This window comes from Ambystoma mexicanum, chromosome 10 (assembly GCF_040938575.1).
Source record: "Ambystoma mexicanum isolate Mex_15411 chromosome 10, UKY_AmexF1_1, whole genome shotgun sequence".
NCBI lineage: Eukaryota > Metazoa > Chordata > Amphibia > Caudata > Ambystomatidae > Ambystoma > Ambystoma mexicanum.
The window spans coordinates 1,145,522,245-1,145,538,551 of NC_090932.1; the positions used below are offsets into that span (position 1 = coordinate 1,145,522,245).

Below are 16,307 nucleotides of genomic sequence, written 5' to 3' on the forward strand. Positions count from 1 at the left end.
TGCCAATTGTGGAGACCTCCATATTCATTACTGGGAATAGATTTTCAATGGTCAGATAGATGTGTTGTTAAAATCACAGGATCATGATAACTCTCTAATCTAGCTTCAACAATCTACTTGTTTGATAGATGCTAACACTTTAAACCAACTAAAATATAATCAGTATGAGAAGTACACAAACCTTTTCTAAAAGTTGGCTCAGCGGAGACATCCCCCAGTATACGCCCATCCAGCTCCCAAATCCAGCTCCATGATTTCACTAGGCAACTTGACAGCATCCGTATAATAATGTTTACTTAACAGAGTTTCATGACTGTGATATTCCAAATTGTATCCTCCTCACTCATAATTTCATCCAAGAGAGGGCTAGTTCAAATTGGGCCTTGAAATAACCGGCCACAAAAATCTTTGTTACCTATCTAGATGGATCTTCCTGTCTGTGTGATACATGACATTCTTTAGATTCTCTAAAGGTCCAAGGTCAATACTGCCTCCAACTGGTCCTAAATAGATGCTACACAAAATAAACTGCATAGCCTCATCCAAACTAAAACTCAAGCAAAGAACATCAGGGATACTAACGTGAAGCTTTGATATCTCAAACCTCAAATTAGTCCGGCACCAAATAGATAATCAACCAGTCAGCCACGCAAACCTTTCACAGCTGGGACCAAAAATAGTTATTACCCGGGGAACGATGGTGTTGTCATAGCCCATTTCTTTTGTGAACAAATAATATCAAAAGATTCAGTATAATTGCTTCAGTACTGATCCTCGAGTTTAGCTGGCAAACCTGCAATATTCCAAGAGACGGCAGATAACCCTTTATTACAAATCTCGAAATGAATTTCCACCTTAGGTTTGGACAAGTGAATGTTGGAGTCATCTTCGACTCCACACTTTCCTTCTCTCCCTACATCTCTGATGCCCCTAAAAAGTCACACTACCAGCTGCACCTCCTCAGAGGTATTCTTCCTGTCCTCTCCTTCCCCCAGAAGCTCACTGTTTCTAGAGCTCTGATTCTCTCTAGGCTGGACTACTGCAACAGCCTCTTTCTAAATCTGCCTGCCTCTATTCTCCCCCCTCTGCAACTCATCCAGGACAGGACTGCAAGACTTGTCCTTGGCCTCAACCCCAGGGATCGTATCTCATCAGGACTGAAATCTCTGCACTGGCTCCCAGTGGCGATGAGGATTAAGTTCAAAACCCTCTGCATTGTTCACAAGGCCTTCTGGGGCCTCAATAACTTCAACTCTTTCTTCCTAAATATCTTCCTTCTCAAGCTCTTCACTCATCCGCCTCGATCTCCCTCAAGGTCAGTCGCTTATCCAAGCAAGAAGTTGGTGAGAGATCTCTTTCTTCGGCTGGGGCCTACCTCTGGAACAGCCTAATTGGCTTTCTGAAACTTGAGGAGAACTATCTCCAGTTCCGGAAGCACCTCAAGACCTTCCTCTTCACTTCTGCTTTCTCTCCTCCTCTCCCCTGCTGATCACCTGGCTGAACCCTATACTGCACTGTTTACCTGGCTACCCTCTGATCTCGGGCCCAGGTCCCCTACCCGCTAGATGCACACCTGCACTGCCCCCTGGCAACCCTTGCACTTGGGACTGTTTTTGTATCCCTACAGCCCCCTACCAGCATTTACTTGACACCTGATGTCTGCACTTACCCTTGCACTTGCCACCACCTGGCCTCACTTTATATATTTATTGTCTTATTATTTTACTGTTATCCTATGTACTACACTGTCCCCTTCCCCCCGCACTTTTCCCCTTCCCCCGTCCCCAGCACTTGCGCGATCTCAATGTCACCAGGCCTAGTAAGATTGTTTTTTCTGTCTTCCCTATGTTCCCCTTCCCTTGCCTCGTGGCGCCCTGAAACACTTGTATATAGACGTGTTACAAATGCCATATCATATCATATCAACAGGGTTACGGTATCAATTAGGCCTTTGGTGCATAATGCTCTTGGTAACAGAGACAGTTAGGTACTACATGCAATGCTGTATTGGCCTCAACAGCAGTAGTACCCAACTATGATCTGTCAAAAGGGGCTGCATTGCCCATACCTGTTTCTTAAGCACAGTTTGGAACCACACAGAAGAGTAACATCAATGGTCAACAGCACGAAGTCCTTCGACCAATTCAGAGTTGACTAAAGTGACCTTGATAATATCAGGTCTGAACATCTATAAACAGAACTAATCTCATCTCTAATAATTCTTCAACATCCCTTAACATGTCAGATCCAATCAATGACCTTGTTGGTGAGGGTATCAGGGCATTGCCTAGTGGTGTTATGCAACTTCATAAATATAGCTATATGAAAGGTTTTGACATCAACTCTTTCTTCTTTAGTATAAACTTACCACCAAGGTTACCAGAGGAAACGTAGACCATGGACTAATGTAAGAGTTCCACAAGCCAATCTTGTTGAGGAGAAAGTTAAAGACTTAGAATAAGAACATTCCATACATTTTAAGGAGACAACTAATTTGGTTGTAGACCTGTCTCTCATGAGAACCAAAATAACATTTCTGAACAGGAATCCTTAAAAGTTGACATGAAAATATTAAAATCTTCCTTCTCCATTGTCTGGGTGGAAACATTTCTTCTCTTGGTTACTCGTTCAGAGGCTTTCTTCAGCAATGGAGATTAAGACTCCCCCATCACTCTCATCAGTTGATACCGAAATACGATCGATAGAGAAAAGGTCAGACCGGGATTTGCATGGATCCAAATGGATTTCAGCTGGTAGTGCAACAATACGACAACCTTCCTACTGGATGGGGCCTCTGATTTCAAAAGCATATAAAAGGTCCAAGCCCCCACACTTACTCAACATTGACATGAACCAAATATCTGGGGCTCGGCGGCCATTATGTAACTAAGGTGGGGGTGTGGTAAGAGGGACTGCTCAATTCTACAGGCAGAGATGGAGGACCTTTGTTACTTTGAGGCAGAAGTATCAAGTCTTCGACGTCCATTTCTTATATAATATGGTCTCCATTTCAGTAATCATTTAATTTACTTCCGAAATTGAAGTTTCAACAATTGCAGACTTTTTGGAATAACATCTTGCTTAAAAGGTGCCTTCACTAATGTCACAGTGGAGAACAGAGAACCAAGGGAAAATAAAACACAGCCCTACTAAATAATAGCAGTCATAGTACCACCAGCCATTCATGGGTAAAACTGCGATCTCAGTGTCCCGGCTAAGTTACTTCGCCTTCTCGCTATCCTGCCGAGCAGCGTAGTTTAAGCGCAGGCTTCGCCGTGGGTGCTGGCGTGCTGGAAAACACCTTAAACATCCTCTGTCTGTGATGAACTGGTGGGCGTGGCCAGAAGTCTACCAGGCAATAGGGTGTCAAACAGCACGGCTTAAGCGATGGCGTTGGCGCGGGCGCTAGCATGCCAGCAAACACGACGTAAGTCCTTCGTCGCAGCGTGAACAAGGGGGCATGGCCAGCAGTCTTCTGAGGAAGAGGGTTCTAAACAGACAAACAGAGCGGCTTACAAGTAGGCTTTCGTGTGGCTGCTGGCATGTGAAGAGATCTGAGGCACAGTAAAGTAAATCTCTTTATTCTGGACCCCAACAAGCAGCAGCCTGCAGGGCAGCAGAAACCAACAAACAACTGACACACCTGGAATATTGATCTACAAAGTAGAACAACATTCCACGCGTGCCAGGATACAACATATCTTCCCCCCTTAACACCAAAAATATTTTACGGAAACAACATCACGGCGCATTGAGAATTACATGCCAATATAACATAACAGTGCCAAAAATGTTCCTGCACTTATATCTCATAAAATAAGCTATAACAACAAACTTATACTAACACACATAACACTTTGCATTTCTATCTCTATCACATTGTAAAAGGTAACACTTTTGTATGTATTACCGCACATAATCTCTGAGCCTAATGGGGGGTCCACAGATTCTGATGGGACACCTTTCCCCACAACCAGCTTGTCTAAGCGTTCCACTACCATCATTCCTATTGTTCCCATGCACTCCATCACTGGACGAATCACACATCTCGCCATCCCCTTCAATGTCATGAGAAGCAACCACCTCTCTCGACCGCGCAATTTTTTCCACTAACACATTCTTGCGACCTTCCTGACAATCTGGGTTGTAATCAAATGTTCCACCACCCCCACCAATCTCCGGAACCATATTCTTTGGTTCCACAACTTTGTCACTATACGTTTTTTGCTCCACCTAGAGCCATCCTCCAGTTGTACATATCCCACTCCATATTTCACAACTCTCATGGATGGCAAAAATACACTCCTACCCTTTGGCACAAATCTGGGATTCTTAACTCACACCACATCCCCCACATTCACCTCTAACTCCTTTCATCCGCTTTCACTCAATCTCACGGCCTCCTGACATGCCAATATCTTCTGTTGTACACCTCCCAAATCCATGACGCATGGACCACCACTACATAATGCCATGGACCTTAACCTCGACCCCGGCTTCCTCCCTCTCATTAATTCAAAAGGTGTCTTTCCAGTACTCACCGATGGAGTCCTACGATACGCAGGCAAATAATCTGTAACCACATCCTGCCAATCACGACCATTTGCCAAGGCAAGTTGAATGGCACTCTTAACCACACCGTTCACTCTTTCCACCAAACCATTAGAACTCAGGTTGTACAATCCAGTGCGGTGATGCTCAATGCTGAATTGCCTCAAAAATTCCATCATGAGTTTGGAAACAAATTGAACACCATTGTCCGTCACCAAGGTGGCGGGTACATCTTCTCTGTCGAATATTCCTTTTAGAAAAGCAATGATGCTCTCCGTCGTCACCCTGTCAAAAGCCGCAACTTCCACCCACCTGGACGTATAATCTACCAATACCAACAAGAATCTACTTTCTTGCTGTAAACATTTGAATGGACCCATAATGTCCAAAGCCACCTTCGACCACACTTCTTTGGGAATTTCCACAGGATGGATGGGCTGTGGGTGAACCACTTTGCTCTTATCCCTTAACGCACATGCACAACAATCTTTAACCATCCTTTCCACCTCGCGATCCATAGATGGCCACCAATACTCTTCACGCAACCTCCTCGTGGTTAACAAACGACCTAAGTGACCTTCATGGGCTAATGCCACCAACCTGCTCCTTACTCCAACCGGCGGAACCAACCTCTCACCCCTCGACATTCCCCACGGACCCACCGCCAACTCATTCAACACTTGGGCATGACCTTAAGAATTGTCTTACATTTAGGGTCAAATGATCTCAAACATGGAGCCTAGTGCACCCCATGCTTCACCATATTGAACTCCTCCTGACACTAATCAGACCATTCAAATCTGGCACATTTCTTGAGTAAGGCTCTCTTGGCCACTGTTTTTTCTGCATAATTGGGAATGAATTTTACATAATACTCTGTTAATCCCAAAAATGACCTCAACTGGTCCTTATTTATGGGTGCCGGCGTTCATTTCATCACCTGCACCAGATCCTCTTTAGGACTCACATCACAACACGACCCAAATATGTTACCTTATCCACCCCCACCTGACATTTTGACAATTTCACAGTCAACCCCTTTTTCCTTAACACTTTCATGACCTCATGCACCCTGTCATCATGTTCAGCACGACAACTACCCCAAACCAGTATATCATCCTGGAAATAGCTCACTCCATCCACACCACCAAACAATTCTTGCATGAGATGCTGGAACACCGCAGATGCCGATGCCAACCCAAATGGCATACGGCAAAAATGATAAGCACCAAATGGGGTTATGAAAGAAGTAAGAGGTCTAGAATCTACATGTAAGTCAATTTGGTGGTAAGCGGCAGATAAGTCAAATGTTGAAAAACATATCGATTTGCTCAAAGTAAGCAATAATTCATTAATATTTGGTAATGGATGGCGATCTATCCAAATGCTGGAACTTAACTCGCGAAGATCCACACACATCCCGAGACCACCATCACTCTTCTTGACCAGTACCACTGGGACAACCACTCGGAACATTCTATTTCTTCTATGACCCCTTCAGACTTGAGTTTTTCCAATTTAGACCTCAATCCTTCCTTCGCCATAACCGGTACATTCCTCACCTTATGTACCTTGGGTACGGCACCTTTCTTGAGGACAATGCGATGGGAAAAACCTTTGAGTTTCCCTAACTTACCAGAGAACACTTCTGGATAATCATCTTTCAATCGCTCAGCTATTAAACTAGTATTGGTCTCCTCTCCCCCAGCTTCACCCTGAATACTCATCACAGGAACATCCTTTCCTGGCTGAATTTCAAAACTCAAAGCGGCTTGCTCATCCCAACCCAACACGCTGGTACCTTTAAGTGCAACATACATCTTACCCATGGTATGCCGACCTTTAAATTCAATGTGAGCTTGATCATATCCCAACACACTGATAGGATTTTGGCCATATGCACTTGGACTTATGTCAGAAGCACACAAACTTGATAACTCCTTCACTAACTTCTCCTTGTATGTTTCTGGTGACACAATGGTGTATGGTGAACCTGAATCCACAAGCATTTCCAAAGGATGGCGTTGAGCAATACCGTCACCCACTGACCCTTTCGTACCACGCCTTCCACATGCAGGATGACACCTTGATCAGTTTTGCCATACATACCGACATCCTGATCTACTCTACAACAATCAGGCACCACCATGCCAATCACCCCTTTGGATTGCATTTCCCCATTGACCTTGCACACATGTGTGCGTAGTGTCCCTTACATTTACACCTTCTACGTTCAATATTAACAGCTGGACATTCCTTTGAACCAGTTTGATGACTAAACCAGCCACACTTTTTGCATGGTTCTCTTCTGGGCAACCTCCAACCTTGGTTGTCCCCTTTGTCTGATCTCTTTTTGTTATCCAAACTACTCCTTCTACTTAGTGGTAAAATAGCCTGTATGGTGTCTCTAGGACCTTCCTTCTCAGTGACAATTTGCACACTAGCTTTGGATACTTTGATGGCCCTAGCAATCTCCACAACCTTGTCTAAAGGCGGATCACTCTCGATCCAGAGCCTCTGTCTTATCTTCTGACTGCTGGTCTTCATCATTATTTGGTCCCTTATATATTCATCCAGAATCCCAGAAAACCTACATGTAGCCATCAATGTTCGCAAAGCTGTCACATATGAGTCAATGGATTCCCCCACATCTTGCGCTCTGGAGAAAAATTTATATCGCTCCAAAACCACATTAATCCTCCTGCCGAATCGACTTTCCAGCTTTTTTTAAAGAAGTCTCATAGGTGCTTACCACTCTTTCGTCTTCCCCACTACCAGGGGTGTATACATCCTCACCTGGCAAATGGCAGAATATTCGCAGACCTTCCGTGCCAATGCAATTCAAAAGTGCAGCTTCCTTCTCATCATCACTGAAATCTGCACCACCAGCTGCTCTCAAGTACACCTTAAAGGCATCAATCCATTGATCCCATGGAGATGCTGGTTCCCCTCATGATGATAAGAAGGCATGTGGGGGTCTGGCAGCAGTGCGAAGCATGACTGATGTGTACTATGAACACACACAGATGGAAACTGATAGCCTCTTTGCTGAAATGCCAACTGCTCCTATGCAAGCACACCCCTTGACCAACAACACTGTAAATATGTATACTGGGGAGATACTGTTAATTATTTATGATCAATGGTACCCGTCTATAAGTTGCGGTTCCAAATATCCATAAGCACCACCTTATAGACCAAATGTAGATCAACAATGAACTCCCTTTACTCCTCCGCCGCTTCCAGGAAGATACGCCTATATGAACGCCGAATAGAGAAGTAAATCCAATATTGTCCATGCTCTCCTGGTCATGACAGAGCGTGCACGTCACTTGTGGGCAGAGAAAGGGGCTCAGGAACGCCCACAGCACACCGAAGCAGCTCCCTGCCTCACACCGGGCGGGGACGTAATGCTGAGGAACGCCCCAATGCAGGCTCACGTCTGCGCCGTTATCCAGCTGCCTCCAATGATGCCTCCTCTGCCGGAAGAATGCTCGCAGGGCAGCAAAGCCGTGAACAACCTCAGGGCACCAGTTCAGATGCGCTCCGCAGCGCCACCGCAGCCCATCCTCCTTCTACTGCCGGAGACGGGCCCCTCCTCTCTCTCCACAGGGCACAGACTGCCTGATACAGCGCAACCAAGTAACGCACAGCTTCTCCTCCGTCCCGGTACTGTTGGCCACTACCCCCGCTGCCACAGGTGCTACGCAGACCGCCTCCCGCTCGCCTTTTGCCCGCGGTGCCACCTCTGGCTGGGTGCAGGCTGTCTCCTGAATCTCCCACCAGGGCTCCACTCAAGAACGGGGTTGGAGGCAGGGACCAGATTACCTTGTTGCCAATGAAGAGATCTGAGGCACGGTAAAGTAAATCTCTTTATTCTGGACCCCAACAGGCAGCAGCCTGCAGGGCAGCAGAAACCAACAGGCCAGCCAGCATGCATGCCAGCAAACACGATGTAAGTCCTTAGTCGCAGCGTGAACAAGGGGGCATGACCAGCAGTCTTCCGAGGAAGAGGGTTCTAAACAGACGAACAGTGTGGCTTACAAGTAGGCTTTCGTGTGGCTGCTGGCATGCCAGTAAACACTCTGTAAATCCTCAGGCGATGGCAGCGAACAGGAGGGCAGAGCCAGCAGTCTCCCATGGGTCAGGGATTAAACAGCCAAACAGCATGGCTTAACCATAAATAGTTATTGAATACATTACAGTGTGTGTTTTTTTTTACACTTAAGTACTATTTTAGGGTCCTGTGTTAGAGCAACGCACTTTTTTAATCAAATGTTTTACCGAAAAAGGGACAGACCCCCACAGCCCATCTCACCTCCCTCCCACTCCTTACTATATACTTACCCCAAACCCACCATCTACACATTTGTGGAAAGAAATGCGGTAAAAAATGCAGGAGAAAAAGTTCGACCATATTACTGTCCGTCAAAAAGATTAGTAACTATTTTACCATTTTAAAAAATACCTGCCTGTGGTTTCTTTTACACTAAATAACTCTTGATACCATGAAACGTGCTTGTAACTCCAAATGCTTCCAATTTTGTTACTTCAGTTTAGTTAAGGATCAGGCAAATGCTTAATAGGTCTGTTGCCACCCACAATAAATACCCACAATAAATACCTGATAAATACCTGCTAAGGGCTGATTCAACCGATTGCTTTAGTATGAAGCTTAAGGCAGTAATAAATGTTGAAAGCTGATACCAGACCTGCTTGCTTTCCCCAGGTGTTTGCCATCTACCTTGATCCTTTACATTCAACTTTGAGATTACAGATGCAGGTGTAGCTCTCTATGTGCACGCTCTCCTTCCCTACTTGCTCTTTTTTTGATGACTACAGACCTCCTGTGAGTGAGACTTACCGTGTGTTTTTGAAACCCTTCAATTGTTGATAATAGAAGCATTGCCTTACTTATTTCTCTCCCATACCTTTAGGCCTGTGCCTAGGAGCAGTGATGCCAAGATCGCAGTCAGTGAGGACACGAGCATGCAGGGACCAGGTACTGAGACCCCTCTGGCTACAAATCTCAGCCATGTGTTCAAGGTAAGACAATTGGAACACGAACTGTGAATGTGATATAAGGGTCTCCTCTAACTATCTCCACCTTAAATGGGAACATTTATTCAAGGGGTTTTAATACACTGTAACTCGCACCCCATCGTGGAAACATGCACATTGGCCCTCGCTTACATATGAACATTAGGTCGTCCCCCACCAACTACATGGAAACATGGAAAACAGTTCTACTGAGCAACATACATGCAAGCAGGGGTATTGTCTCCTTCTCCAAATTACTTGTGAACATAACCAGGGTCTCCGGCCAAGTACAGTTTAAGCAGATGGGATAGAGATCAAAAGGAAACATTCACTTGTCACCTTAGTTCCCCATTTTGTGTTCTCCATACATACTTGACAACATTACCCATTCCAATCTGTAGGTGCTTATCCAGTCCTGTGTTTTCCTTTGCATTCTGGGACATGTAGTCCGAGTTTATAATGGGAAAAAGTGGAACTACAAATCCCAGAATGCAAAGAAAAAAAACAGGACTGGATAAACACCTACAGATTTGAATGTGTCATGTTGGCAAGTATGTAGCCCACTGTTCACTCCCATCTCAATATCACTGCAAAATGTAACTGAAATGAACTGCTGCTCCAGTGCATCATAGTAGCACTCTGGAGATTCAATTCTCTTAACCCGGCAGTGGTCTAGTTTATTTTATCAAAATCCGAACTGCATTTATCACATTTAATAATAATAATATTGTGTTTTATATATTGCCCTGCAATCTCCCAAAACGAGTTGACCAGTTGCAGAATACTTTTGGATGAATACTACATCAAGTTGGAGTTGGAATCGTTTATAATCTTATACATAAGTTTACCACAATTGTGTCTTGAAATTGTTGCAAACTAACCACAAATAATTTAAATTGATTTAAAATTGGTTGTATACAGTTATATGGGGTACAGGGGACAGGAGTCTTTCTAGTTTGAGATCCATTTTCTTTGCTTTTATATATTTCCCTGCATACCAGATCCCTTATATTTCTAACCTCTGTAATCATAGCTGTTATTCTTTAGCACTGGATCTAGCACAGATTCCTGTGCTGATCAATACTCCTCGGCACATCAGCAAACATGTTTACATACATGTAAAGCAAAACTGCATTCTTTTTAGTGATCTAAGCACCTCATTTCTGACATGTTCACTTCTGGCCAATGTTTTGGGTAGTCCTTAAGCTCCTCCCAGGGGGTCATCTTCAGATTCTTTACTGAACCTCATGTGCGTAGGAGTTCTCAGAAAGTTTCTGCTTAATTCCAAATTTTCTACCTTAAGACTGCTTTTTTCCATGTTACAAAAGTACTTTTGGGCACTTTCAGTTAAGACCTTTGTCATTTGAGTGGATTTGGGATGTTTCCATCTCTCACAGGTGCTGCTGGTGCAGTGGGCTTGCGCCTGTATGCGAGTGCCCTTGTGAAGTAGCAAAACCCCTATTTCCAGTTGTATGCTGGACTCAAACATGGCGGAGGGTAGCAAGGTTAAAAAATCTCTTTTCATAAGCCATGCCACTTTTTATTTAAAAAATGGATATGTTGATGTAATGCATGAGGGATGTCTACTCTCTCTATCTGGAGCAGACTATGATTGAGTGTGAGATATATTAGTGTTTCTCAGCCAAAATCATGAGGGTCAGGCACAGGCACCTGGTAGCTTGGCTGGACGAGAGTCCAGAGAGCACGTCAGAAACTGGCTTACTCAAAAGCACATCGTCGGTCAGACCTGGAAGACCTGCAGTGAAAACACTAGCTACTACGAGAGACAGGCCTCATGACCTACAAAAGACCATGGACAAGGAATTTAACACTTTGCACTTGCCCAGTGCCCCTGAGGATGCTCATGTGACCTCCCAAATGGCCAGAGACACTTTTGTTAAACTTAGGTTTTATTAGCATTTTGCAAAAATAGAAACAGAAAATGGGGCCTTACTAAAGCCCCCATTCCCCCCCTACATAACCCCCCCTTTTTCCCCCCCTCCGAGACCGATCCAAACTTAACAACAGTAAAGAGACCAAACTTTCACATCTTTTCCTGGGTTTTTGAAGCGCCGCAACATGTGACCCATTCAGTTACTGGCTTGAAGCCGATATCGCCCCAGGTCGAGGGGACCCCTCATTCAGGTATTGTCCTTAATACCGGTGGTCACGCCCTGACCATCCGGGGGCACGATTTCGGAGCTAGTGGACATCCCATCCCCATGTCTGCTGGACCCCATACCATTTCGCGAGGAATGAGCATGAGTCCTTGTTCACCAAGGCAGTCAGTTTGTCCATCAGGAACATGTTCTTAAGTTTTTTAGTCCAGTCTTCTTTGGAAGGTGTTTCTGGGCTCTTCCACCTCTGGGCTAGGGCCACTCTGCCTGCTCTCAACATAGTTTCCCACATCCTTGGGTACCGATGTATTTCCGCTTCCTCCGGGGGGAGGCCCAGCAGCATGGTCAGCGGGTTGAGGGGCAGAGGGTCTTCCGTGACCTCCGCTATCCAATCTCTCACCGATTCCCAATAGGTCTGTACCTTCGGGCATAGCCACCACATGTGACCTCTAGTTCCTCTCTGACCACAGCCCCTCGGGCATTCGGGTGATACCCCAGAGAACATTTTCGAGAGTTTAGCCGGGTCCCTGTGCCACCCCTGCAGGATTTTAAAGTTGTGTTCCATGTCCGAGGTGAAAAGATTGCCATGAAACGATATCCTGAATATGCGAGCCCAGGCATCCTCTGATATCTCCTCCCCCGCCAGATCGTTCCAAAAAAACACGGAAACCTCGCCTAGCCTGGAGGTCAAGGGTGTTCAGGATAGTGTATAAACTGGAGACCGCCCCCTTTCTAGAGGTTGCTGAGTCGAGGAATTTCTCTAAGGGAGTTAGTTGTCTCCGCAGGTTAGGGCCCCAAGCACGGTCGTTGAGGATGCCCTTGAGGCGGAGGTATTCGAAAATGGATAGGGTCCCACCTTCCAGTCGCTCCCGGAGGTCCTCATATCTCAAGAATTCTCCTTCCCTGAACAGCTGGCCCGCCCATTCCAGTCCCGTATCAGACCAACTCTGGGAATGTCTAAACTCTCTGCTGCCCATTTTCAGGGGGGCCCCCACAGGGAGGACATGGGGGACGGCCATGAGGAAAGGTGTGCTGTCCGGGGACATTCCCTCCAAATGTCCCAGAGGACACCCAGGGTCGGGTGGGACAGTACTTGTTTCGGGATAGACTTTCGAGCGGCCCACAAGAGGTCGCAGACTTTTAGGGGGTGGACGTCCATGTCCTCTAGGTATGACCAATATATCCGCAAGCTTTCCTTCATGTGTTCTAGGAGGACCCTCAGTTGTGCTGCGTGATAATACAATTAAAAATCTGGGAACCCGAAACCCCCCTCCTCTCTCGGGAGCGTCAAGGTGGCCCTGCCTATCCGCGGGGTTTTCCCCTGTCATATGAAGTCCCTGACCCCCTTGTGTAGGTCTATAAATGTTTGAGCGGGTACCCGGGTAGGGAGGGCTGTGAAGAGGTGTAAGAGCCGAGGCAGTATGTTCATTTTGACTGCCGTCATCCGGCCATACCATGAGAGGATCATTCCTCCCCATCTCCTCAAGTCAGAGGCGATCTCGGTTAACACGGGCTCATAGTTGGAAGACCCCAGTTTTGTTAAGTCCCTAGTGAGGAGAACCCCCAGGTACTTTATGGTGTTCTTACCCACCGCTATCCATAGAACCTAGTCAGGGGGTCCAGTACTGGGTCCGCCATGCGCATCGGGAGGAGGACAGATTTGGTGGTGTTTATTTTCAGGCCCGAGAACCTCCCAAAGGAGCTAACCAGGGACAAGAGGGGAGGGATCGAAGCGCCCGGGTCCACTAGGTATGCTAGGATATCGTCGGCAAACAGGGACAGCTTGAATTCCACCTCTCCCCTTCTAATACCCCTGATGTCTGGGTGGGACCTAATCGCTATGGCCAATGCCTCCATTGTGAGGATATACAGAAGGGGGGAAAGAGGGCAGCCCTGTCTAGTCCCTCGGGTAAGAGGGAAGGATTCCGACAGTACTCCATTCACCTGGACCCTAGCAGTGGGGGATCTATAGAGGGCGGCGACCCAGCTCAGGATGTGCGTCCCAAAGCCCATTCGTTGGAGGAGGAGGGTCATGTATCTCCATTCTACTCTATCGAACGCTTTTTCCGAGTCCAGGGACAGGATGCATGCCTCGAGATTTGAGTTTTGGGCGAAGTGAATCAAGTCTATCGTTTTGCGGATATTATCCGATCCCTGTCTGCTCCTAATGAAACCCACCTGGTCCCCGTGGACTAGCTTCTGCATTATCCCCTCCATCCGCCTACCCACCACCTTGGCCAAGATTTTGACGTCGATGTTAAACAATGATATGGGTCGGTAGGATGAGCATTCCCTCGGGTCTTTACCTTCCTTGGGAAGGACCACTATAATGGCTCCCATCATGGAGTCGGGGAGAGTACCCCCCTCCAATACTGAATTGAAAACTTCTGCCAAGTATGGCGACAGGGTGGATCAGAACCTCTTATAGAAATACACTGAGAAGCCATCTTCCCCCGGGGAAGTCCCCACCCTCATCCTACTGATCGCCTTCTCCACCTCCTCCTCGGTCACCCGGCCCTCCAGCCCCTCTGCCTGGTCCCGTGAGAGGGAGGGTATCTCCATGGAGTCGAGGAACTCCTCGATATGGGCATCGCCGCCGTCATATTCGGAGGCATATAGTGTCTCATAGTGGGGGATGCCATAGCCCAATGTACCCTCGCTGTCCCTCACTCCCTTTGCCATTCTGCTCCTCTGGACCTCCCCCAATTTCCAGGCCAGGATCCTATCCGCTCTGTCCCCCTTCTCATAGTATTTCTGTTTGACCATTTGGAGGTTTTTCTCCGTTTTATGGAGGAGTAGGTCTTTCAATTGAAGCCTGTAGTCCTCCAGGGAGGCCACACAGTCTCGCTCTAGGGTCTGGGCCGGGGAGCCCCTCAGTTGGAGGTGCGCTATTTTTTCCCTCAGTATCCTCTCCTGGGTCTCCCTTTCCCTCTTCTGTCGGGAACCAATTTTTATGAGCGCCCCTCTTAGTGTCACCTTGAAGGTGTCCCAGAGAGTGTGTGTGCTCACCTCCCCGTTGTCGTTGAGCTCGAAGAACTCTGTGATGGCTTCCAGAATAGTCTGGGCATGAACCTCGTCTCTCAATATGGCGTCGTTACATCTCCAGCGTCCCCTCCTTTCTCTGCACCAGAACCCTGCCAGTGTAACCCTGACCAAGTCGTGGTCCGACCATGGGACGGGGTCTATTCTGTAACCCGCTATGTGTGGTCGGAGTACCTCGTCCGCAGGGATATAATCCATTCTGGAGAAGGCTTTATGGGTGGAGGAGTAGTATGAGAAAGCGGGGGTGCCCACTCGGGGGTGGGTAAAGTGTCCACCAAGTTCAGGTCGTCATTCACCCTTTGGAAGCTGCGTGACGTGGCATCACCTGCTGGTCTGGGATTTGGTGCACCCCCCCGCTGTCTATCTCTGGATGGGTCAAGGACCATATTGAAGTCGCCTCCCACCACCAATGGGCCTTGGACGAAGGTTTTCAGCTTTTCCCCCACTCCCTCCCAGAATTGGGCCTGGCCTTCATTCGGGGCATATACGACCGCCAGGGTAATGGGCGATCCCTGTAGAGAGCCTCGTACGAAGAGGTAGCGGCCTTCGGGGTCCCTTAGGATGGAGTCTTTCTCAAAGCCCGTCGTCATAGCGATCAGAATTGCGACCCCTCCTTTCTTTCCCTTGTGGGATGCATAGAATGTCTCCTCAATTCCGCCACCCCGCAGCCTGGGCTCCCTCCCCCTCGCCCAGTGAGTTTCCTGTAAGAAGAGTCCAGCTTAGCCCTCTTAAACTCCCTACCAATTAGGGATCTTTTCGTGGGGGTGTTCAAGCCCCGCACATTCAGGGTTCCCACCCCTAGGGCCGGTCGGCCGTCAGCCATGGTCATTGTCACCTTCCCCCTTGGTCACAGGTGTCGCATAGACGCTCCCTCCCTGCTTACTGTGATTTCTTGTTTAGACCTCTTTGAAACAATTCCCCAACGTTCCCCCCCACGCATTCCCCGCCCTCAAACCCCCAACTCGTAAACAAACCCCCACCCCCCTTCCCGGCGTCCAGCCATGTAGTTCTTCCATTTCTGGATTGTTGGCTGGACCACCAACCGGTTCCTCTCGGCCGGGTATCCTATCCCAAGCTCTCTACCGTGAGCCCCCCACTTCCCCCATCTCGTCGCTCCCCTGACCCTCTCAGTTTGGAAACTCTCCCGGGCCTTGGTTGATGCATCTCTCGGTACCCAGCATTGTGTACCTCCCTAAATCCCCCTATACTTGCAGTTCAAGGGGGAGCAGCAAACCGGGTATCTCCAATGTCTTCCTGTTATCTAGACCCAATGATCTCCAAGGGGTCGCTGGTGTCACCCCTCCGAGTCGGCCCGGTCTTCCTCCCTTGATGTTGGTGGCGTGTTCAATTTCTTGAACTTCCTCGTGCCGGTTTTTCTCCTCCTGGGGTTGGGCTGCCCAGGGGTGCTCCCCCTGAGCACCTCCGGGCCCACTGGTTCCCTCCGGGGGGCGGGCTCACCCACGTAGTCTTGGATAGCGCTCTTGATGTCTTCTTCAGTCACCAGCGTTGTGCGTTGGCCTGAATATTCAAAGGACAGGGAGAAGGGATATCCCCATC

At 47.6% G+C, this 16,307-nt stretch overlaps 1 protein-coding gene across 1 annotated transcript in view; it reads left to right on the forward strand.

Annotated features, from left to right (window-relative positions):
- Positions 1-16,307, forward strand: part of FAM178B (family with sequence similarity 178 member B) — a 1,611,694-nt gene that overhangs the window by 816,102 nt on the left and 779,285 nt on the right. The window contains exon 8 of the mRNA XM_069620260.1: positions 9,489-9,597. Within this exon, the coding sequence (XP_069476361.1) occupies positions 9,489-9,597 (109 nt within the window). The remainder of the gene's footprint in view (positions 1-9,488; positions 9,598-16,307) is intronic.